The 22552-nt window shown below is 49.3% G+C and overlaps 2 protein-coding genes across 13 annotated transcripts in view; one reads left to right on the forward strand and one right to left on the reverse strand.

The window, feature by feature from the left end:
* Positions 1 to 21670, forward strand: part of NEO1 (neogenin 1) — a 553038-nt gene extending 531368 nt beyond the window's left edge. For 9 of the 11 annotated variants that reach the window (XM_054041102.1, XM_054041104.1, XM_054041105.1 and 6 more), the window contains 4 exons: positions 14800 to 14958; positions 17463 to 17720; positions 19018 to 19154; positions 20712 to 21670. In XM_054041102.1, coding sequence (XP_053897077.1) covers positions 14800 to 14958; positions 17463 to 17720; positions 19018 to 19154; positions 20712 to 20795 — 638 coding nt within the window. In that variant the 3' untranslated portion in view covers positions 20796 to 21670. The remainder of the gene's footprint in view (positions 1 to 14799; positions 14959 to 17462; positions 17721 to 19017; positions 19155 to 20711) is intronic. The other 2 variants (XM_054041112.1, XM_054041113.1) reach the window with 1 other exon arrangement.
* Positions 7160 to 22552, reverse strand: part of LOC128843955 (uncharacterized) — a 29215-nt gene continuing 13822 nt past the window's right edge. Inside the window, exons 1-3 of one of the 2 annotated variants that reach the window (XM_054041114.1) lie at positions 15669 to 17193; positions 11350 to 11469; positions 7160 to 10556 (exon numbers count right to left, since the gene is read on the reverse strand). In XM_054041114.1, coding sequence (XP_053897089.1) covers positions 8976 to 9983 — 1008 coding nt within the window. In that variant the 5' untranslated portion in view covers positions 9984 to 10556; positions 11350 to 11469; positions 15669 to 17193 and the 3' untranslated portion in view covers positions 7160 to 8975. Of the gene's footprint in view, positions 10557 to 11349; positions 11470 to 15668; positions 17194 to 22552 lie in introns of those variants that run through there. The other variant, XM_054041115.1, reaches the window with a different exon arrangement.

The following is a 22552-nucleotide window of genomic DNA, read 5'->3' on the forward strand; positions in this document are numbered from 1 at the left end:
TCCAGCCCATACTTCTTTAACTTGGCGGCAAGAATACTCATAGACTCATAGACTTTAAGGTCAGAAGGGACCATTATGATCATCTAGTCTGACCTCCCGCATGCTGCAGGCCACAAAAGCTGACCCACCCCCTTTCCCTTGACTCAGCTTTTGAAGTCCCCAAATCCTGTGATTTAAAGACTTCAAGTTGCAGAGAATCCTCCAGCTAGCGACCCCCGCCCCATGCTGCGGAGGAAGGCGAAAAACCTCCAGGGCCTCTGCCAATCTACCCTAGAGGAAAATTCCTTCCCGACCCCAAATCTGGCGATCAGTAGAACCCCGAGCATGCAGGCAAGATTCTCTAGCCAGACCCTCATTGACCATTGATACTATTTACCAGCGATGGCACGCTGTTGGTTAATTGACTAAAATCACGTTATCCCATCAAACCATTCCCTCCATAAACTTATCTAGCTTAATCTTAAAGCCAGAGAGGTCTTTTGCCCCCACTGTTTCCCTCGGAAGGCTGTTCCAACATTTCACCCCTCTGATGGTTAGAAACCTTCGTCTAATTTCAAGCCTAAACTTCCCCACGGCCAGTTTATATCCATTCGTTCTCGTGTCCACATTAGTACTGAGCTGAAATAATTCCTCTCCCTCCCTGGTATTTATCCCTCTGATATATTTAATGAGAGCAATCATATCCCCCCTCAGCCTTCTTTTGGTTAGGGTAAACAAACCGAGCTCCTCGAGTCTCCTTTCATACGACAGGTTTTCCATTCCTCTGATCATCCTAGTGGCCCTTCTCTGTACCCGTTCCAGTTTGAGTTCATCCTTTTTAAACATGGGAGACCAGAACTGCACACAGTACTCCAAATGAGGTCTCACCAGTGCCTTGTATAACGGAAGCAGCACCTCCTTATCCCTACTAGATATACCTCGCCTAATGAATCCCAAGACCGCATTAGCTTTTTTCACGGCCACGGCACATTGCCGACTCATAGTCATCCTGCGGTCAATACTGTGGGAGACCGTATCAAAAGCTTTGCTAAAGTCAAGGAATAACACTTCTTCTTCGAGTGATTGTTCACGTCCATTACACATTAGGTGTACGCGCGCCGCGTGCACGGACGTCGGAAACTTTTTCCCTTAGCGGCTCCCGTCGGGCCGGCAGGGCCCCCTCCTTCCCGCCAGAGCGGCACCCCGCTCCAGGGTATATATATCCCTGCCGACCCGACCCCTCCAGTTCCTTCTTACCGTCCGTGGCGGCGTTGGAACAACTCTATGTCTCGTCTGAGAGTTTCCCTTAGCAATAGTCATTAGTGTTATCTAGCAGTTATCAGTTAGTTTGTAGTAGTGTTGAGCCAGTAGTTAACAGCTCATTAGGGTACTTAAAGTTCCTGCCGTGGTTGTTTGTTCAGCCCCGGCACCGGCCCTGGGCGGCGGGGTATGCCGCACGCCCAAGGCTTCAAGGCTTGTGCCACGTGCCGCAGGCCTATGCCATTGAGCGACCCCCACGCCTCGTGTCTCCGTTGCCTGGGGGAGGCTTACCAGAAAGAGCGCTGCAAGATCTGCAAGGCCTTTAAGCCCAGAACTAAAAAAGAGAGGGACTTTCGCCTTAAGCAGCTGCTCATGGAGACGGCGTTACAGCCCTCCACTTCGACGGCACCATCTGCCTCCGTGCGGAGCGCCCCGGCATCGGTGCGGGAACCGGCGCCGGCGGGTCACCCGAAGCCCGCGGCACCGACCCAGCGGGGAAATACACGACGCCGATCGTCTTCGCCGGCGAAAGCGAAGGGCCAACCTAAGGCCCGAGGACGCTCCCCGCACAAGAGGGCGGCACCGGTAAAGACCTCGAGTGCCCCTAAGGCCGATACGGCCCCAACACGGACCCCGGTAGTGGCTCCGGCGCCGAAAGGCCCGTCGAGCCCCGGGATGGGCGCATTGAGTAAGGATGAAGGGCTGGAGGAGCTCGTGGAACAGCCCGCCACTCCGGACACGTTTGAGGCAGCTAAGGACCTCATTGCTTTGTCCGTCGAGGCCCCGGCACGCGCTGAGGGCGCTCCGCCGATGCTGCCGCGCAGAGGCAAGCCGGCGATGGTGCGCCCATCACGGTCGCCGTCTCGGCACCGCTCCAGGAACCGGTCCCGGTCAAGCTCCGCCTCGGTGGACTCCCAGTTGCCCTCGGCGCAGGAAGCACCGCAGCAGTCGGGCTTCAACAAGCGGTCGGCACCGACTCAGCAACTGAGCACGAGTCGGCACCGCGAAGCGTCGGTGGTTCGTTACCCAAGGCCGACCAGCCGTAGCCGTTCCCGGTCCTGCGATCACCGGTACCGTTCCAGGTCCAGGTCGGCGAGGCGCTATTCCAGGTCCTGGTGGAGGAGGCGCTACTCCCCAAAACCGGACCAGCACCATCCTACGGCTCCACCGTGGCCTTCCAGGTCACCGTCCGTGGTCTCGGGGACTGACTCAGACCGGTACGGCGGGTATGCCCATAGGTCACAGGCCAGCAGGGACTACGGTCAGTCCCAATGGGGCCAACCGAGCCAATGGCCATTCTGGACACCCTGGGCCTACCACCAGCAAGGGCCCCCATCGAGGGCCTCGAGATCCGGGCCATCCGGGTACCGATCCCGCTCCCCGCGGCACCGCCCGACATCGTATAGGGAGGCAACGGTCTCTAGACCACCGGAGCGGGAAGGAGTGGACTCGGCACCGAGTACGGTGCCGTCCCAATCCCACGCTGCGGGTCAGGCTGCAGAGGAACAACTGGCTGATGCCGGATTGCAGGACAATGAGGATGGGCAGAAGGCCCCGACCTCTTCCTGCTCGCCAGACGAGGCGGTAGCGGGCACACTGGTGTCCGGCCCTCCCCCGATTGACCATCGGGCACACCAAGACCTGCTTCGCCGGGTATCCCTCAATCTGGGCTTGCAAGCGGAGGAGACTGTAGAGCAGGACGACCCCATGGTCGATATCCTGAGCCCAGAGGGCCCCTCCAGAGTCGCTCTCCCGATTATACGGACAGTACAGTCCAACTATAAGACGGTGTGGCAAACACCGGCCTCTAGTGCGCCAACTGCAAAAGGCGTGGAGAGGAAATACGTCGCCCCATCTAGAGGGTTTGACTTCCTCTTTCTACACCCGTCCCCCTGTTCGCTGGTGGTCTCGGCGGTCAACGAAAAAGAGCGGCATGGCCAGCAGGCTCCTGCCCCCAAGGGCAAGGAAGCTAAGAGATTGGACTTATTCGGGAGGAAAGTCTATTCATCTGGGGGCCTTCAACTGAGGATCGCCAATCAGCAGGCGATTCTAAACAGGCACAATTTTAACTCTTGGGCATCAGTTGCCAAGTTTAAGGACTCCCTCCCACCTGACGCACATCAGGAGTTCACGGCCCTGGTGGATGAGGGAATGGCAGTGGCCAAGACCTCATTGCAGGCCGCACTAGACTCAGCCGACGCTGCGGCTAGAACAATTGCGTCCGGAGTCGTGATGAGGCGTTCAGCGTGGTTGCAGGCTTCAGGTCTCCCACCAGAGTTGCAGACCACGCTACAGGACCTCCCGTTTGAAGGTTCGGGCTTGTTTTCCGACCAGACGGACGCCAGGCTACATAGCCTTAAGGACTCACGAGCGACCCTTAAGTCGTTGGGTATGCATACTCCGGTAACGCAGCGTAAGCCCTTTAAACCCCAGCCACCGCATCGGCAATACCACCCTCGCCCCCGACACGAGCCGTACCGCCGTTGAGGCAGGGATAACAGGCGGAGACGTAACAATACGCCTAACCAGGGCCAGAGTCATGGCCAGGGCAAGCCACAGCCAGGGAATAAACCAGGCTTTTGAAGCTATGCCCGAGGACAGCGTACCATATTCCATACCGGATCCTCCTCTGTTTTTCAAAGACCGCGTGTCCCATTTCTACCGGGCATGGTCGCGCATAACATCGGACCAATGGGTCCTGCGCACAGTGAAGGCGGGCTATACCCTCCAGTTTTCCTCGCCCCCTCCCTGCCATCCCCCTTCCCCATCCCTCTTCAGGGACCCTTCTCACGAGCAACTTCTCACGCAGGAGGTTCAGACCCTTCTCGCTGCTGGAGCAGTAGAAGAGGTCCCAACAGACCTGAGGGGAAAAGGATTCTACTCCAGATACTTCCTGATCCCCAAGGCAAAAGGAGGCCTCCGTCCTATTTTGGACCTGCGCGATCTAAACAAGTTTCTGATCAAAGCTCGCTTCCGTATGGTCTCCCTGGGAACTATTATCCCATCCCTGGATCCGGGGGATTGGTATGCTGCCCTCGATATGAAAGATGCCTATTTTCACATCGCAATCAATCCGGCTCACAGGCGATTCCTGCGCTTCGTTCTCGACCAGCGCCATTTCCAATTTACGGTCCTGCCCTTCGGCCTGGCGTCAGCACCACGAGTGTTCACGAAATGCATGTCCGTGGTAGCAGCCTTCCTTCGAAAGAGAAGGATGCGTGTGTTCCCGTACCTGGACGATTGGCTACTCGCGGGCAGGTCGGAGGCCAAGGTCCGATCCCACGTGACGCTGGCCTTGCAGACGTTCGAAAAGCTCGGCCTCCGGGTCAATGTGCCCAAGTCCACGTTAGTCCCCACACAGAGGCTGGACTTCATAGGTGCAACCCTGGACTCGGTAACCGCGCAAGCGAGCCTACCAGAGGCACGGTTCATGTCAATTCACAGAGCCGTAAGCTCAGTCCAAAAGTTCCCCACGACAACGGCAAGGTGTTGCATGCAGCTTCTGGGGCAAAAGGCAGCTTGCACACACGTGCTCAGACATGCCCCCCGGAGGCTCCGGCCTTTACAGTTGTGGTTCGCCCACACGCATCGCCCCAACAGAGACCCATTGGATCAAGTAGTCACGATCCCAAACCAGGTGCCCAGCTCGCTACGCTGGTGGCTCGATCGCCAACAGGTATGCAAAGGGATCCCCTTCGCTGCCCCACAGCCCACTCTGACGTTGGTAACAGATGCATCGGACCTGGGTTGGGGGGCGCACCTGGGGGAACTGCGGACCCAAGGGCTGTGGTCCAGAGAAGACAAGCTGCTTCACATCAATCTGAAGGAGCTAAGAGCGGTTCGCCTCGCCTGTCAGACCTTCCGCGCCACCATAAAAGGTCACAGCGTGGCAGTCCTGACGGACAACACTACCGCCATGTTCTATATAAACAAGCAGGGCGGGTCCCGGTCTTCTCCCCTCTGTCATGAGGCACTCCAATTATGGAACTTCTGTATAGCCCATGCGATACACCTCATCGCGACGTATCTTCCGGGGATTCAAAACGGCTTAGCAGACCGCCTCAGCCGATCCTACCGAATGCACGAATGGACGTTGAGGCGAGACGTCCTGCATTCGATCTTCCGGAGGTGGGGCTTTCCCCGGGTGGATCTATTCGCCACCAGGGACAACAGCCAATGCCCTCAGTTCTGCTCGTTCCAGAACCTCAGCCGGGGATCATTAGCAGATGCTTTCATGATCCCATGGGGAGGGAGCCTGAGATATGCCTTCCCTCCGTTCCCACTCATACCCAAGGTTCTCCTCAAGACCTGCAGGGACAGGGCGACGATCATACTTATCGCCCCGGCCTGGCCACTCCAGCATTGGTTCACGTCCCTGCTGGAACTGTCCATAGCCGATCCAATCACCCTCCCCCTCCATCGCGACCTAGTCACACAAGACAAAGGTCGCCTACTCCACCCGAACCTGTCTTTGCTACATCTCACGGCATGGTATCTCTCTGGCTGAATGATGCAGAACACAGGTGCTCTCACCAAGTTCAGCAAATCCTCCTTAATAGTAGGAAGCCCTCTACAAGAGCGACCTACCTGGCAAAATGGAAAAGGTTCTCCCACTGGTGTGAGCCTCAACGCATACAGCCTTTACAAGCCTCAGTTCCGTCGATCTTGGACTACCTACTGCACCTCAAGAATCAAGGGCTTGCGCCCGCCTCAATTAGAGTTCACTTAGCCGCTATTTCGGCTTTCCATCCGGGAGAGTTGGGAGGGTCAGTGTTCTCCAACCCCACAGTGGCCGATTCCTCAAGGGGCTTGAAAGGGTGTTTCCCTACTCGCGCCCGCCTGTCCCGGCGTGGAGTCTGAACCTAGTCCTAACAAGACTCATGAGTCCTCCCTTTGAGCCCCTAGCCACTTGCTCCCTCACGCACCTCTGGTGGAAGGTGGCATTTCTCGTGGCCATCACATCGGCCAGAAGGGTATCGGAATTGAGGGCCCTCTCTTCGGAACCACCCTATACAGTGTTCTATAAGGATAAGGTGCAACTGAGGCCGCACCCCAAATTCCTCCCAAAGGTGGTATCACAGTTTCACATGGGGCAGGACATTTGCCTACCGGTGTTTTTTCCTAAACCCCATACGGACCCTCACCACCGCAGCCTACATACCCTAGATGTCCGAAGGGCGTTGGCATTTTACCTGGAACGGACCAGGTCGTTCTGCAGAACACCCCAGCTGTTCATTGCTATTGCGGAACGTATGAAAGGCTTGCCTATCTCGACACAGCGCTTGTCGGCATGGATTGTGCATTGTATACGCACTTGTTATGAACTCGCCAATGTTCCGGCCCCGGAGATCCGGGCCCACTCGACTAGAGCCCAAGCGTCCTCAACGGCCTTCTTGGCGCAGGTCCCTATCCAGGAGATCTGTAAGGCAGCCACCTGGTCGTCCGTACATACGTTCACAGCCCACTACGCGATCCATCACCAGACCAGAGAGGACGCGATGGTCGGTCGGGCTGTGCTACAGTCAGTTGTACCTTGACTCCTACCCATCTCCAATGGTAAGCTTGGGAATCACCTAATGTGTAATGGACGTGAACAATCACTCGAAGAAGAAAGAACGGTTACTTACCTTCTGTAACTGTTGTTCTTCGAGATGTGTTGTTCACGTCCATTACACTTCCCACCCTCCTTCCCCTCTGTCGGAGTATCCGGCAAGAAGGAACCGGAGGGGTCTGGTCGGCAGGGATATATATACCCTGGAGCGGGGCGCCGCTCTGGCGGGAAGGAGGGGGCCCTGCTGGCCCGACGGGAGCCGCTAAGGGAAAAAGTTTCCGACGTCCGTGCACGCGGTGCGCGTACACCTAATGTGTAATGGACGTGAACAACACATCTCGAAGAACAACAGTTACAGAAGGTAAGTAACCGTTCTATCTACTGCTTTCCCCTCATCCACAGAGCCAGTTATCTCATCATAGAAGGCAATTAGGTTAGTCAGGCACGACTTTCCCTCGCTGAATCCATGCTGACTGTTCCTGACCACTTTCCTCTCCTCTAAGTGTTTCATAATTGATTCCTTGAGGACCTGCTCCATGATTTTTCCAGGAACTGAGGTGAGGCTGACTGGCCTGTAGTTCCCCGGATCCTCCTTCTTCCCTTTTTTAAAGATGGACACTACATTAGCCTTTTTCCAGTCATCCGGGACCTCCCCCGATCGCCATGAGTTTTCAAAGATGATGGCCAATGGCTCCGCAATCACATCCGCCAACTCCTTTAGCACCCTCGGATGCAGCGCATCCGGCCCCATGGATTTGTGCTCATCCAGTTTTTCTAAATAGTCCCGAACCACTTCTTTCTCCACGGAGGGCTGGTCACCTCCTCCCCATACTGTGCTGCCCAGTCCAGCAGTCTGGGAGCTGACCTTGTTTGTGAAGACAGGCAAAAAAAGCATTGAGTACATTAGCTTTTTCCACATCCTCTGTCACTAGGTTGCCTCCCTCATTCAGTAAGGGGCCCACACTTTGCTTGACTTTCTTCTTGTTGCTAATATACCTGAAGAACCCTTCTTGTTACTCTTAACATCTCTTGCTAGCTGCAACTCCAAGTGCTATTTGGCCTTCTTGATTTCACTCTTGCATGCCTGAGCAATATTTTTATACTCCTCCCTGGTCATTTGTCCAATCTTCCACTTCTTGTAAGCTTCTTTTTTGCGTTTAAGGTCAGCAAGGATTTCACTATTAAGCCAAGCTGGTCGCCTGCCATATTTACTATTCTTTCTACACGTCGGGATGGTTTGTTCCTGCAACCGCAATAAGGCTTCTTTAAAATACAGCCAGCTCTCCTGGACCCCTTTGCCCTTCATGTTATTCTCCCAGGGGATCCTGCCATCAGTTCCCTGAAAAGTCTGCTTTTCTGAAGTCCAGGGTCCGTATTCTGCTGCTCTCCTTTCTTCCTTGTGTCAGGATCCTGAACTCGACCATCTCATGGTCACTGCCTCCCAGGTTCCCATCCACTTTTGCTTCCCCTACTAATTCTTCCCTGTTTGTGAGCAGCAGGTCAAGAAAAGCTCTGCCCCTAGTTGGTTCCTCCAGCACTTGCACCAGGAAATTGTCCCCTACACTTTCCAAAAACTTCCTGGATTGTCTGTGCACTGCTGTATTGCTCTCCCAGCAGATATCAGGGTGATTAAAGTCTCCCATGAGAACCAGGGCCTGTGATCTAGCAACTTCTGTTAGTTGCCAGAAGAAAGCCTCGTCCACCTCATCCCCCTGGTCTGGTGGTCTATAGCAGACTCCGACCACGACATCACCCTTGTTGCTCACACTTCTCAACTTTATCCAGAGACTCTCAGGTTTTTCTGCAGTTTCATACCGGAGCTCTGAGCAGTCATACTCCTCTCTTACATACAATGCAACTCCCCCACCTTTTCTGCCCTGCCTGTCCTTCCTGAACAGTTTATATCCATCCATGACAGTACTCCAGTCATGTGAGTTATCCCACCAAGTCTCTGTTATTCCAATCGCATCATAGTTCCCTGACTGTGCCAGGACTTCCAGTTCTCCCTGCTTGTTTCCCAGGCTTCTTGCATTTGTGTATAAGCACTTAAGATAACTCATCGATCGTCCCTCTTTCTCAGTATGAGACAGGAGTCCTCCCCTCTTGCGCTCTCCTGCTCTTGCTTCCTCCCAGGATCCCATTTCCCCACTTACCTCAGGGCTTTGGTCTCCTTCCCCCGGTGAACCTAGTTTAAAGCCCTCCTCACTAGGTTAGCCAGCCTGCTTGCGAAGATGCTCTTCCCTCTCTTCGTTAGGTGGAGCCCGTCTCTGCCTAGCACTCCTCCTTCTTGGAACACCATCCCATGGTCGAAGAATCCAAAGCCTTCTCTCCGACACCACCTGCGTAGCCATTCGTTGACTTCCACGATTCGACGGTCTCTACCCCGGCCTTTTCCTTGCACAGGGAGGATGGACGAGAACACCACTTGCGCCTCAAACTCCTTTATCCCTCTTCCCAGAGCCACGTAGTCTGCAGTGATCCGCTCAAGGTCATTCGTGGCAGTATCATTGGTTCCCACGTGGAGAAGCAGGAAGGGGTAGCAATCCGAGGGCTTGATGAGTCTCGGCAGTCTCTCCGTCACATCGTGTATCCTAGCTCCTGGAAAGCAGCAGACCTCTCGGTTTTCCCGGTCGGGGCGGCAGATAGATGACTCAGTCCCCCTGAGGAGGGAGTCCCCGACCACCACCACGCTCCTCCTCCTCTTGGGAGTGGTGGTTGTGGAACCCTCATCCCTAGGACAGTGCATCTTTTGCCTTCCAATCGGTGGAGTCTCCTTCTGCTCCCTTCCTTCAGATGTGTCATCTAGTCCACTCTCCACATTAGTACCTGTAGAGAGAACATGGAAACGATTGCTCACCTGTATCTCCATTGCTGGCACATGGACGCTCCTCTTTCTCCTTCTAGAGGTCACATGCTGCCAAACTTCTTCACCATCCTTCTGTCCCTGCTGCACCTGCTCTGAATCTTCAGAACATTGTGGCCGTAGAAGCATCTCCTGATGTCTGTCCAGGAAATCTTCATTTTCCCTTATGCAACGCAGAGTCGATACTCGTTTCTCCAGACCTCGAACCTTCTCTTCCAATATGGAGACCAGCTTGCACTTTTTACAGACAAAGTCGCTTCTGTCCTGTGGAAGAATGACAAACATGGCACAACCTGTGCAGGTTACAGCAGCTGATCGCTCACTTTCCATATCACCTTCGTCTTAAGAGCTTCCTCAGCTGTTGCAGGAACTACTCAGAGAAACCTGCAGATGAACGTTAGTAGTAGACGCAGCGAACCAAAGGGCCAAACAACAGTATTCCCGCTCCACCCCAGCCAACAAGGAAAGTAAACGCTTGGACCTCTTTGGTCGTAAAGTATATGCATCCTAGACGCTGCAATTCCGTATAGCCAATTATACTGCAGTTCTTGCAAAATATGACCACAGAAACTATAATAAGTTCATGGACTTTATTGACGACATCCCAGAACAGAAAAAACAACAATTTACAGCTCTGGTTTCTGAGGGACAAATCATATCACGTACCGCTCTTCAAGCGGCCCTCGATGTAGCCAACACTGCAGCAAGATCGACCGCCACAGCAGTGGTCATGCGCAAGGTTCATGGCTCTCCTTCTCTTTCTTTCCTCGAGAGGTCCAGAGCACCATTGAAGATCTTCCCTTTGGTGAAAAGGTGAAAAACTTTTTGCTTCCACCACGAACGACGTGCTTCACTCAATGAAGGACTCAAGGGCAACCCTCCGGTCCTTAGGTCTCCAGACACCTATGACCAGAAGACGACAATATAGATACCAACCTTACCAACGTCCATGCTACCCCGCATTTACACAACACTCCCATAGACCACAGGAGCAACAATAACAACGCCAGAGACCAAGATTCCAGCGTCGTCGTCCCAATTTTGCAGGGGCGCCTCAACCCCCTCCAACTAATAGGCAGATTTGAAGCTTTGGTCGAGGGTTTAGAAAACAGCTTCAGCCAGCACACATATCTTTGCACACCGCCTACGACCATTCTCTCACCAATGGCAAAACATTACCTCCGACAAGTGGGTTCTAGAGGTGGTTACAATTGGATACGCCATCCCCTTCCTCTCCTTCCCTCCCACCCACCCACCCTCCCCGTCCCTCTTCAGGGACCCCTCTCATGAGCGACTACTCCTCCAAGAAGTGCAACATCTCCTTCAACTAGGGGCAATAGAAATTGTGCCAGAACGACACAAAGAGAAGGGTTTTTACTCCCATTATTTCTTAACAGAAAAGAAAACTGGGGGATGGCAACCAATCCTCGACCTCAGGAGACTCAACAAATTTGTCAAAAAGCAAAAGTTCAAGATGGTTACTCTCTCCACCATAATCCCAGCGTTGGAGCAGGGCGATTGGTTTTCAGCCCTCGACCTACAGGACGCCTATTTTCATGTGACTATACACCCAGCCCACAGACGCTTCCTATGTTTTACTCTTGGCTCAACACATTTTCAATACAGGGTTCTTCCCTTCGGACTGTCCACGGCCCCCCATGTTTTTTCCAAGATCCTAGCCGTAGTTACTGCCTACCTCAGAAAACAAGGGGTCGTAATATTTCCTTAACTTGACGATTGCCTCCTCAAAGCCTCAACGTTCGACGAAGCTCTCCGATCCACGCAGCTTACAGTCGATTGTTTCCTATCTCTAGGCCTGCAAATAAACAAAGACAAATCCACATTATGCCCCACCCAACATCTGGAGTTCATAGGGGCATACCTCGACTCCCGGACAGGATTGGCATCTCTTCCACCCGACCGCTTCAACTCCATAAGCCGACTGGCCACAAAAATTCGCAACAGTCCCCAGGTGACTGCCCGAGACTGTTTACAAATACTAGGTCACATGGCCTCATGCACTTCCGTCGTCCAAAATGCACACCTCTACATGAGGTGTTTCCAAGCGTGGTTGGCCATGGTTTACAGACCGAATGTGCACTCTCTAAACAAGACTTTTTCCGTACCTTTCCGAGTCAAAGATTCTCTACTGTGGTGGACAGTTCACTCCAACCTCTGCTCTGGAGTCCCCTTTCTTCAGGAGGCTCCATCCCTCATACTGACTACCGATGCATCTCTGACAGGCTGGGGTGCACACATGTCCCACCACACAGTCCAGGGGCTATGGTCTTCAACCGAGACCTCTCTACACATAAATGTCGTAGAACTTTGAGCCATTCGCAATGCGTGCCGTCACTTTCTTCCACTAATCAGGAATCACCATGTATGCATAATGACAGACAACATTGCATGCATGTTCTATGTAAACAGGCAGGGAGGAGCTCGATCCCACTCGCTTTGCACAGAGGCTATGAAGCTCTGGAATTGGTGCATTGCGAACAACATCCGGGTATCAGCTGCCTATCTTCCCGGAGTGATGAACACCACAGCGGACGAACTAAGCAGACGCTTTCCATGGGATCACGAATGGGAGATAGACGAGAAAACCATTCACAACATATTCCGCATTTGGGGTCACCCAACCATAGACCTTTTTGCAACTGCAAAAAACAAAAAATGTTCCGACTTTTGCTCCAGAGCGGGCCTGGGCAAACATTCCTTGGGAGACGCATTCATGATCCCAGGGCACCCAAACTTACTCTATGCATTTCCCCCGATACCGGTTCTCAACAGGGTCCTGATAAAAGTACGAACAGACCGGGTCAAGGTGATCCTAATTGCCCAGTCTTGGCCCAGACAACCGTGGTTTCCGTTCCTCACCAGAATGTCGATTCGACCACCAATCTCGTTGCCTCTCCTCCCGAACCTCCTATCGCAACAACGTGGCCGATTTCTCCAGCCCAACCTGTCCATGCTTCACCACAAAGCCTGGTTCCTACATGGTTCTCCCAAAGCAAACTAGATTGCTCTGAACAAGTTCAAAGAGTGCTCCTACATAGCAGAACACAATCTACTCGCACCACCTATCTACGAAAGTGGAAACGATTCACACATTGGTGTTCAGCTAAACAACTTTGTCCCACGTCAGTATCTCTCTCACTCATACTTGATTATCTATTGGACCTTAAGCGATCAGGCCTTTCTTTCAGCTCCATCGGAGTCCTAAATGGACTAAATGCTGCTATTACAACTTTTCATGACAAAATTGATGATAATTCTGTTTTTGCTCACCCAGTCACCAAACGTTTCCTCAAGGGACTCCAAGCCCTATACCCAGACATTAACCACCTACCACCCCGTGGGACCTTCATTGAGTACTATCTTGCCTAACTCAACAACCATTTGAACCCCAGCCACGTGCTCCCTCTTACACCTTTCGATGAAAATAGCATTTTTAGTGGCAATTACCTCCGCCAGACGGGCAGGAGAAATAGCAGCTCTTATGGCAGACCCACCATATATGCTATTTTTCAAAGACAAGTTTACCCTCAGATTACACCCCAAATTTCTTCCTAAGGTGCATTCGTCATTCCACATTAATGAGCCAATACACCTACCAGCCTTTTTTCCGAAACCACGTGCAAACGCGTTCGAAGCTACAATGCATACATTAGATGTATGCAGGGCCTTGTCCTTCTATTTGGATAGAACCAAACCTTTTAGAAACTCTTCTAGACTTTTTGTCTCCATTGCGGAGCGTTTCAAAGGTTCTCCTATTTCTACCCAGAGACTTTCAAACTGGATTTCTCAGTGCATCCGGTTGTGCTATCAGATGAAGAAGGTTGCACCTCCAGACGGCATCAGAACGCACTCCACTAGATCTCTGGCTGCCTCTGTAGCATTTTTACGCAAAGTTCCCCTGGCTGATATCTGTGAAGCAGCCACTTGGTCCTCTGAACACACATTTGTTAAACATTATGCCCTTACTCAAGGCCCCCTTTCTGATATACGTTTGGGCAGGGCTGTACTATCTACGGCATTCCTATCAGATCCGAAGTCCCTACCTCCTTGAGACACACTGCTTTTAAGTCACCTGGAGTGGAGCACCCACAGGGACATCTCTCGAAGAAGAAGAGGAGGTTACTCACCCTGTGCAGTAACTGACGTTCTTCGAGATGAGTGTCCCTGTGGGTGCTCCACTACCCACTCCCCTCCCCTCTACTTCAGAGTTTTGGTAGCCTCCATTGTAGAGAAGGAACTGAGGAGACCGGCCACGCATGCGTACTGTTAAGCTAGACTCACAGCGGGGGGGCAGCCTCTGTGCATGCGTGGCCGGTACGAGTACTGCTGCAAAAATCTCCAAGCAAGGGCGCAGGGACCAGCACCTGGAGTGGAGCACCCACAGGGACACTCATCTCGAAGAACGTCAGTTACTGCACAGGGTGAGTAACCTCCTCTTGTAGAAACCCTTGCTTTGCTGTTAATGTCACTGCCACAAGTTGGGGAGAATGTAAGACATACAAATGCTGCCCTCTTGAGAAATTCAAGTATTCCTGCCTTTCAAGCAGAAAGAAAAGTGTAGAGAGAAAAAAGGCCTCCAGTTTGAATGTATTGGATGAGAATTCTGCTGATTCTGAGCAGAAGGCATGAGTAAATCTTCTGCATCTCATCCTGTGCTTGTCACCATCTGTCTAGCATTTTTAATTAACCAAAGGTACTGTAATACTTGCTCATGCTTGTTGGGAAATTAAATTCTCTCAGACTGAAATGGTTTTCACAGTTTGAGTTCACGTTTACATTCCCCTTTTAAGCGTGACGTTTACAACCTAGAGTTACACAGGAAAGCTCTAAAAGGAGCTGATCCTCATTTTCTCAAGAGGCCTCTCGGTGAAAGCAGGACCAAGAGTGGTGTGTTCTTTCAGCATAAGAAAAATCATGAGAAGACTGATGTCTGGGGTTTTTTGTTTGTTTTTATAGTAGCGGTAGAGCGGGAATTTAAGTCCACTTGATTCCCTTCTCTATCTGATGAATGGCTGGCTAGCTTGTACTGTGCCTTTGAGGGAGAAGGAGGGGTGCAATGCATTTCTATATGTGTGCATGTTCGTCTGTATGTTAAGCGTTTTTTCTGTCTTGTGTCCATTCACAGCTGTGATTAGCGCTCATCCCATCCATTCACTCGATAACCCTCACCATCATTTCCACTCCGGCAGCCTCGCTTCTCCAACTCGCAGCTATCTCCATCATCAGGTCAACCCTTGGCCGATTGGCACATCCATGTCCCATTCAGACAGGGCCAATTCCACAGGTGAGAGATGAATGACCAGGTAGCATTCATTTGAAAGGGAACTATTCACAAAACATATGTGGAAAGCAAAGTTCCAAGGAAAACCCTCAAGTCATCTTTAGTAGTTTGGATCTGATCAGTCTCCATTGTTCTTATTGTCTCCTTAGAAGTGAGAAAATAACATACTTATGTCTACTGATATTTTTTTCTTTTCCAATGTTAGACAATGAGTCTCCTTGTTTTGAATGAAACTAAAATTAACAAAAATGATTAGGGGTCTGGAGCACATGACTTATGAGGAGAGGCTGAGGGAACTGGGATTGTTTAGTCTCCAGAAGAGAAGAATGAGGGGGGATTTGATAGCTGCTTTCAACTACCTGAAGGGGGGTTCCAAAGAGGATGGAGCTTGGCTGTTCTCAGTGGTGGCAGATGACAGAACAAGGAGCAATGGTCTCAAGTTGCAGTGGGGGAGGTCTAGGTTGGATATTAGGAAACACTATTTCACTAGGAGGGTGGTGAAGCACTGGCATGCGTTACCTAGGGAGGTGGTGGAATCTCCTTCCTTGGAGGTTTTTAAGGCCCGGCTTGACAAAGCCCTGGCTGGGATGATTTAGTTGGGAATTGGTCCTGCTTTGAGCAGGCGGTTGGACTAGATGACCTCCTGAGGTCCCTTCCAACCCTGATATTCTATGATTCTGTGTTTGGTTTTTTGCGTGGCAGCTGCAACTTACCTTGCACCACACCTCATCTCAGTGAAAAATGTGCTTTGTATAACCAATTCAGCACTGAGAGCCCATCTCTGGGAATAGTGTTTGCTAGTTCATTCCTACTGAAGACCAAGAATGGAACAGAAGAATTATCAGCTTTATTTTTATTTCTCAGCAATGGAGTGATGAGTTAAGAATGAACAAAATATCCTTGGTACTTATGAAGATTTTGTCCCATTATCTGAATTTTGCATGGGTCAAATGTTGAGCCTGGGATATCGGATAGTGTCCTTTTTTAGCATCTATAGAATCTGAAACCCTGTTTACATTTAATTTGCACACACTTAGAACATTAATAATTTTCCTGGTTGGTTGTGTTAAAACAACAAGAAAAAAACGTGATCTTTCCTACATAATGTTTTTAAGCTTCAAGCACAGTGGTGTGTAAGTACAATTCTTGCAGTATTCCTATTAAAGCAGCCAGTGCTATAAGAAATATCTAGGCAACATTGCTGTGTATGCTGTAAGAATCACAAATAGTTAAACTTCTTAGGATACAATGAATGCAGTGCCTCTAGTCTGTTGTTAGGTTCTGAATCCTGATAAGGTACCATAGGCAACAATGAAGCTTGTACTGTTGTTTTCTGGAATGTTTCAGTTCATAGGCAAAGTTTCAAATACCTCATGAAGCTGCTAATATGCAGATGAAAGATTGTGTTCTAGTAGAAGGTATTGCTTGTTTTGTTTTGTTTTTGTACTATTCAAATGATTATAGGAGTAGCAGCTCTGGCAGCCAAGATATTTTCTTGTGCACATACTAGGTCAGATAGAGATGCCATAAAAATGCAAGATTCCCTTTCATTGCCCTGCCTTCATGATCCTCTGGAAGATTTTGGTTTCATCTATATATCGCAATGATTGGTGATATATAAACATCTAGGTATTTTTAGTAGTTATAAAGTTGTGGAATGTTCTAGTCTCAAATTAAAATTAAGATGTGCATCACATGCTGTTTATTCCTTAAGCAAAAGCTGATGATGATGCAGAATTTCACGGTGACTTTGTGATTCGCCATATCGCTTGCTTAGGTATTGGGCTGATAATAGTTTCCCTTTGCAGCTATGTACTAAAATGAACTCTTCTCTAATAGTCGACTGACCACCACTTGGCATATTATATCTTGATTGCTGCATCCTATTTAGGCACAGTAACCTAGACAAAAAGACAGAGAAGAATTTAAGTGCACACAGGTAACATTAGGATGAGTGTGGAGAAGAAGTCATTTGTGAGTATGCAATGTGGAAATGGGAATGGGATACACATTTTTAGATATTAAGATTTGAGACACACTGTCGTTAGACCAATATCATAGACCAAATCTATATCTGAATTAGCAGTGATTTTGTTTTTCTCCTTGTGTTTCTTATTTGCCTGAAAATAAGCTGCAGAACCCTTGTAGGACAGCAAAACCTCTGGTCAGCTGTGGACTCCTTTGGTGCCAAAGCTTGCATTGTCATGGGATGGCTGTTTTTTTGTTTGTTGGTTTTTTTTTTTTGTCTTGTGAAATTTTTATGGACTTACTTCTTAAAACAGGGCAGTTACATAGTATTGGATGTTAAGTGCTCAGGTGATTGGTGATGCATGAATCAGTTCCCTAGCTTTAACCAGGATCTTCAGGAAAAGCGCTTGGTAAAGACTCCTGCTTTGGTCCCATGTGGCTATTGGGATGCTGCAAAAGGAAATATTTAATAGCCTAGCTGAAAGGAGGGAAAACTTCTGTGAAAGAAAATAAGCCCCATTTTTACTTTTCCATTGTAGAATCTGTTCGAAATACACCGAGCACAGACACCATGCCGGCTTCCTCATCTCAGACATGTTGTGCTGACCATCAAGAGCCAGAAAGTGCCACAGCATCTTATCTGGCCAACGCGCAGGAGGAGGATTCAGGTCAAAGTCTCCCTACTGCCCACGTCCGTCCCTCTCACCCTCTGAAGAGCTTTGCAGTGCCAGCAGTTCCACCCACAGGTTCCACATATGACCCAGCATTGCCAAGTACACCATTATTGACGCAGCAAGGTGAGCGGGGTGGGGTGGAAGGATAAATGACATGGTATAGCTCTGAGAATCACAGTGCATATCCAGCACGTGGAGGAGGATAGAGTGACGAATAGTGGAGTTGTCAGTGGAGATAGGTGAGGGAGGGAGAGGAAGGGGATCAAGAGGAAAATGAGGAGATGCTTTTGGGAAAGATTGCACCTGACATCCAAGGTGAAATGTTAGAGAGGCAGTCAGAGATAAGACTGGGCTGAATTTCATACATTTAGTTTTCAAGCACAGCAATAAACTTCATCTTCAAGTGTTTGGATAATCCAAAGGGATGTTCAACTCCAGCATTCATTAATTTGAAGCATTAGTTCTAACCCACTGGAAAACAGTTGTAATCTGATAGAACTCTTTTGATCTGGCCAATTCAAGAGCATTCTCCGCACTGTGGCAATGCTGCTGACATTCCCATAACCACCTTCTCCGTCTGGACAGGGAAATTATGGCTAAGAGTCTAAGTTCCCTGTAAGTTGCATGGCCACGCAGTAGCCTATTTTAGCGCCACACAGGCGCTCAGGGAGCCCCCACCTAGCCCAGCCCCCAACCTACCATGGAAGGGGAGTCCCTCCCCTGGCCCCAACTCAGCCTGCAGCCCGGACCTGCCGCAGCTGGGGCGGTGTGGCCGGATCGACTGGGGCGGCGTGGCCCAGGCCGGCCCCGGAGTGACCCAGACCCGGCGGGGTGGCATGGCCCGACCCTGGATTGGCCTGGACCCAGCTGCAGCCAGGGTGGCCCTCCCCAGGCCCAGACCTGCTGGGGTCAGGGAAGACGTGCCTATCCTGCAGCCCGAGCTCCTGCGGTGGGAAAAGGCGCCTCTCCCCCCTGTCCCAGGTGCTGCCGGTGGGGAGAGAGCACTGAGGGGAGTCCTCTCTCCCTACCGTGGCCCCGCAGCACCTTCCTGCACTCCAAACCCCTCAGCCCTGGCACCACCCCAAAGCCCGCATCCCCAGCTGGAGCCCTCTCCCCCTATATTCAACCCACTACGCCAGCCCTGAGCCCCTCATCCCTGGCCCCACTCCAGAGCCCACACCCACAGCTGGAGCCTTCACACCCCTGTACCCCAACCCTCTGCCCCAGCCCTGAGCCCCTTCCCACACTCAGAACCTCTTGGCCTCACCTCCACCACATGATTTTTTTTATGTGCACCAATATGAAGGTGATGTGTCACACATCACCTCCATATTTATGCACATAACAAAATTCATTCTGCACATGGGTGGGAAAAATTAGAGGGAACACTGCTAAGAGTATGGAACATTTTTGCTTTAAGCTTCTAACCATCCAGTTCACTCGGTGAAGACTGCGTCGATCGGGACTTTAGGGAGAACTCGACCACCTATGCCAGTGGTAGTGCCCAGCGCCCCCGATGTGCAGGAGACCACCAGGATGCTTGAGGACTCAGAAAGTGTAAGTGTATTTACAGCTTTCTTGGCAGCACTTACCACAGCATGACAAACCTCCCTGGATGCCCGCGGAGAACATTATAGAAATGCTAACTAGAAGGAAGGAGATTTCAAAGGCATAAAAGGCAGTTAGGCAGCCAGGTCAGGCACTCAGGTATAAGAACCTATATAGACTAGACTAGAACTCTCATTGACGGTCAATGGGAGTTGGGCTCTGAACTGTCTTTTATGCCCTTGATAATCTCACCCAGGGCAAACTCCTTTTATATTTTGTGGTGAAGTTAAGGACTTACTACTTAAATTTAAGGCCAAATAGTGATTGTTAGAGCCAAGCCTATGGTAATGCTCTGTCAGTATACTTCTGCCTTGGTGTGCACTACTCCCTCTGTTCCACTCCAGGAGCCTTCCTGAGCAGAGATTGACAATTTTACCAAATGCAGCAGAACCTCAAGTTAACAAGCCTCTCAGTTACGTGAACGTGGGATAATGTTGTTCCCCCAGGCTTCCTGCACAGTTAGCTGAGGAGGAGGAGTTGTCCAAGCCTCTGGTTTTCCCTAACCTGTCTTGGTGAAAAGAGGAGTAGGGTAAAGAGGAGCTATGTTTGACTTCTGCACTGGACTGTATGTGCCAAAGAATTACTGACCAGAATGGGAAGCCCCAGCGAGCATTGTTTGCTTTCCTGGAAAGCCACTGCTGCTTCACATGCTATGATCTTGCCCAAGATGGCATTTCATTTCCCTACAGTTGTTGTGAAAGAAGGCTGTGCCTGGATTTAACTGTTACTAGAAATCCCATAGCTGTAATCTCATGCAGCACAACCATGTTACATCCCAAGAATGAAAAGTGGGGGTGACAAAAGGGGATAGTTGAGGATTAGAGTCAAAACACTTAAACCTGTGACCCTAAATCCATATTTAGGCTCCTGAATGAAAGTGGCTTGATTTTCAAAGATGTTGAGCAACCCTAGCTCCCATTGAAGGCTGTGGGAGCTACAGATGCTCAGCATCTTTGGAAATCAGGCTACTTTTTTTTTTTTTTTTTTTTTTTTTTTTTGGTAAGTGAGCAGTCTAACTAGGCATCCAGCTTTGAAAATGATAGCTAAAAATCCTTTGTAGCTGACACTACCATAGCACTGCTTCAAATCATTATCTTTGATGTACTTTGTGTTGTGGGTGCAGAAAATGTTTAATTTGAAATTTCTGTTTTTCTTCTCTTTTTCCACTTTCCCTGTGTTTTTTCTCTATCACACTGTATTTGTCAATAATTCACCCTTTTTGGTTTGATTTCTGTATGTTTTGTTGTGGTTTTGTTTGCATGCCCGATTCTGGTGCACCCTTTGCCCATCTGTCTCTTACTCCTTTCATCACTTTTGCAAAATTCCGGCATTTGAAAAATGGTTGGTGGTTTCAATTTGTGCATTCACATAACCATCAAAACTTGGCTTTGCCTGTATATGATTTATAGTCATATTGTATACCAGAGTCATTGATCATGCTTCCTCCCACTCTTCCTTAAAGAGCACAGCTCATCTTGTCCAGTAACCCTCTTAAATCTCCTGCAGAACTATGAACCGGATGAACTGACCAAAGAGATGGCCCACCTGGAAGGACTAATGAAGGACCTTAATGCCATCACTACAGCATGAACATCTTCACCAGGACATGACTCCAAATCCAGTTTCACAAGTCTTGGAACTCAGCCTTGGAACACAAGGAATTGTACAGAGAAAGAGAGGGACAGCACACGAGAGCAGACGTAGAAAGCAAACAAACCAACTGGTGCATTAATGCTAATGCTGGTTAAAAAGATGACTTTTCTCCTCCTCATCCTGAAACAAAGTCATTGCCAAGTTGAAGTCTTGTTTGCCTGCTGAGACCATGCAGGATGGGACACTTCAGGTGAAATCTAGTGTCCAAGCAAGAGGGGGAAAAAAATCAAATGGACTTTACATTCTTTTTCTGGTCAGGTTTTGTCTCAGTGGTGTGATTGCCCTGCCTTTTCAGTGTTGGACATTCGCATTTATGTACAATTTTATTTGTGTGTTTTTATTTTATTTTATCTTTTTTTTATAAAAAGGAAAAAAATTGTGTAATCTGAAAAAAAAGAAAAACATTGTTGTTTTCCACAGCCTAGACTGATGTTTGACTGCTTGTTCTATTGTGTGTGGAAATTCATTGCCAGTGTGGGGTATTCTGTTTTGTTTTTTTTATTCTGCATATAATTACATCCCCTTCCAGCAGTTAATCCATGGCCATTTGGGATGCTGCATTGCTATTTGTAAGCTCTTTTATTATTTTTATATTATAATTATTAAAAGCCTGACTTTCTCCTCTCATCACTGTGAGATTACAAATCTGTTTGAATTGAAATGTAACATTGAAAGACTTGTTTGTCGCTTTTTGTGCAGTTTCAATACTTTAATGGGGAAGGGGGAGGGGAGCCAAGGGCTAATGGGAGGTTTCCTTATTGTTGTTTTCCAGTCTTCATATGTTCACTAAAAGACTGAAGAAAATGAAAGCATCTTCTGTTATGTCCTTTCTTGTAACTTAATTATATCTCTGGTTATTAGATTGCAGTGGGAGTGTCATTTAGAACCATTTTTTAAAAGTTCCTCTTATACAGTAGGATTCCTTATGTACAGATGACATCACCATTTATTTTGGCAACAGTGCTTGGATTTATTGTTAGCTATAATTTTAAAGATCCTACAGATCTTAAAACTTTTAAGTGCAAATTGAGCATTATTATTTCAGTTCTTAGAACATACAGCAGTCAGCAGTGCACAGTTTGCACAACACTTCTCCGCTGCTAGGGTGCTTAAATCTGGGGTTTAAGTGCTGGCATATCCTGAAGCAGAGAAAGGTGGAGCTCTTGTAATCCAGCAGGATAGCATGCCTTTGGAAACAATCAAACCCCACCCATAGGATCTTTTAACTAGATAAACCCCACCCAGAGGCTCTTTCAGCTAGATCAACCCTAATGTAGTTTTGCTGTCCCAGGCCATTTGAACAGTGCTTTGAAAAGAATCTTAAATGTTCAACTACAATCAAGGCAAAATGTATTTTTCTACATATTTAAAACCCGTTGAAAAATCAGTGTTAATGACTCAGGTGCTGTTCACACATCTCTCTAGGAGGGGGAGGGAAGTTAAAAGGGAATTCCTGCATGAGGAGAAAGTGGTGGGGCGAGGTAAGTGAAGTGTCTTCTTTTTCCTCCTTGCACGCTTGCTGCCATGTGATATACCAGCATGCTTGGCTGTGCCACACTCGGCAATGGTGACTGGCCTGAGGAGTAGTGTTTGATGAAATCTCAGCTTCCCATGGAACTCATATACACACTTTTTTGAAGAAAGGAAAACAAGAACTTACTGATGGCTTTATATGGAAAATCTATTCTGCCAAA

This window comes from Malaclemys terrapin, chromosome 10 (genome assembly GCF_027887155.1).
Source record: "Malaclemys terrapin pileata isolate rMalTer1 chromosome 10, rMalTer1.hap1, whole genome shotgun sequence".
Lineage (NCBI taxonomy): Eukaryota > Metazoa > Chordata > Testudines > Emydidae > Malaclemys > Malaclemys terrapin.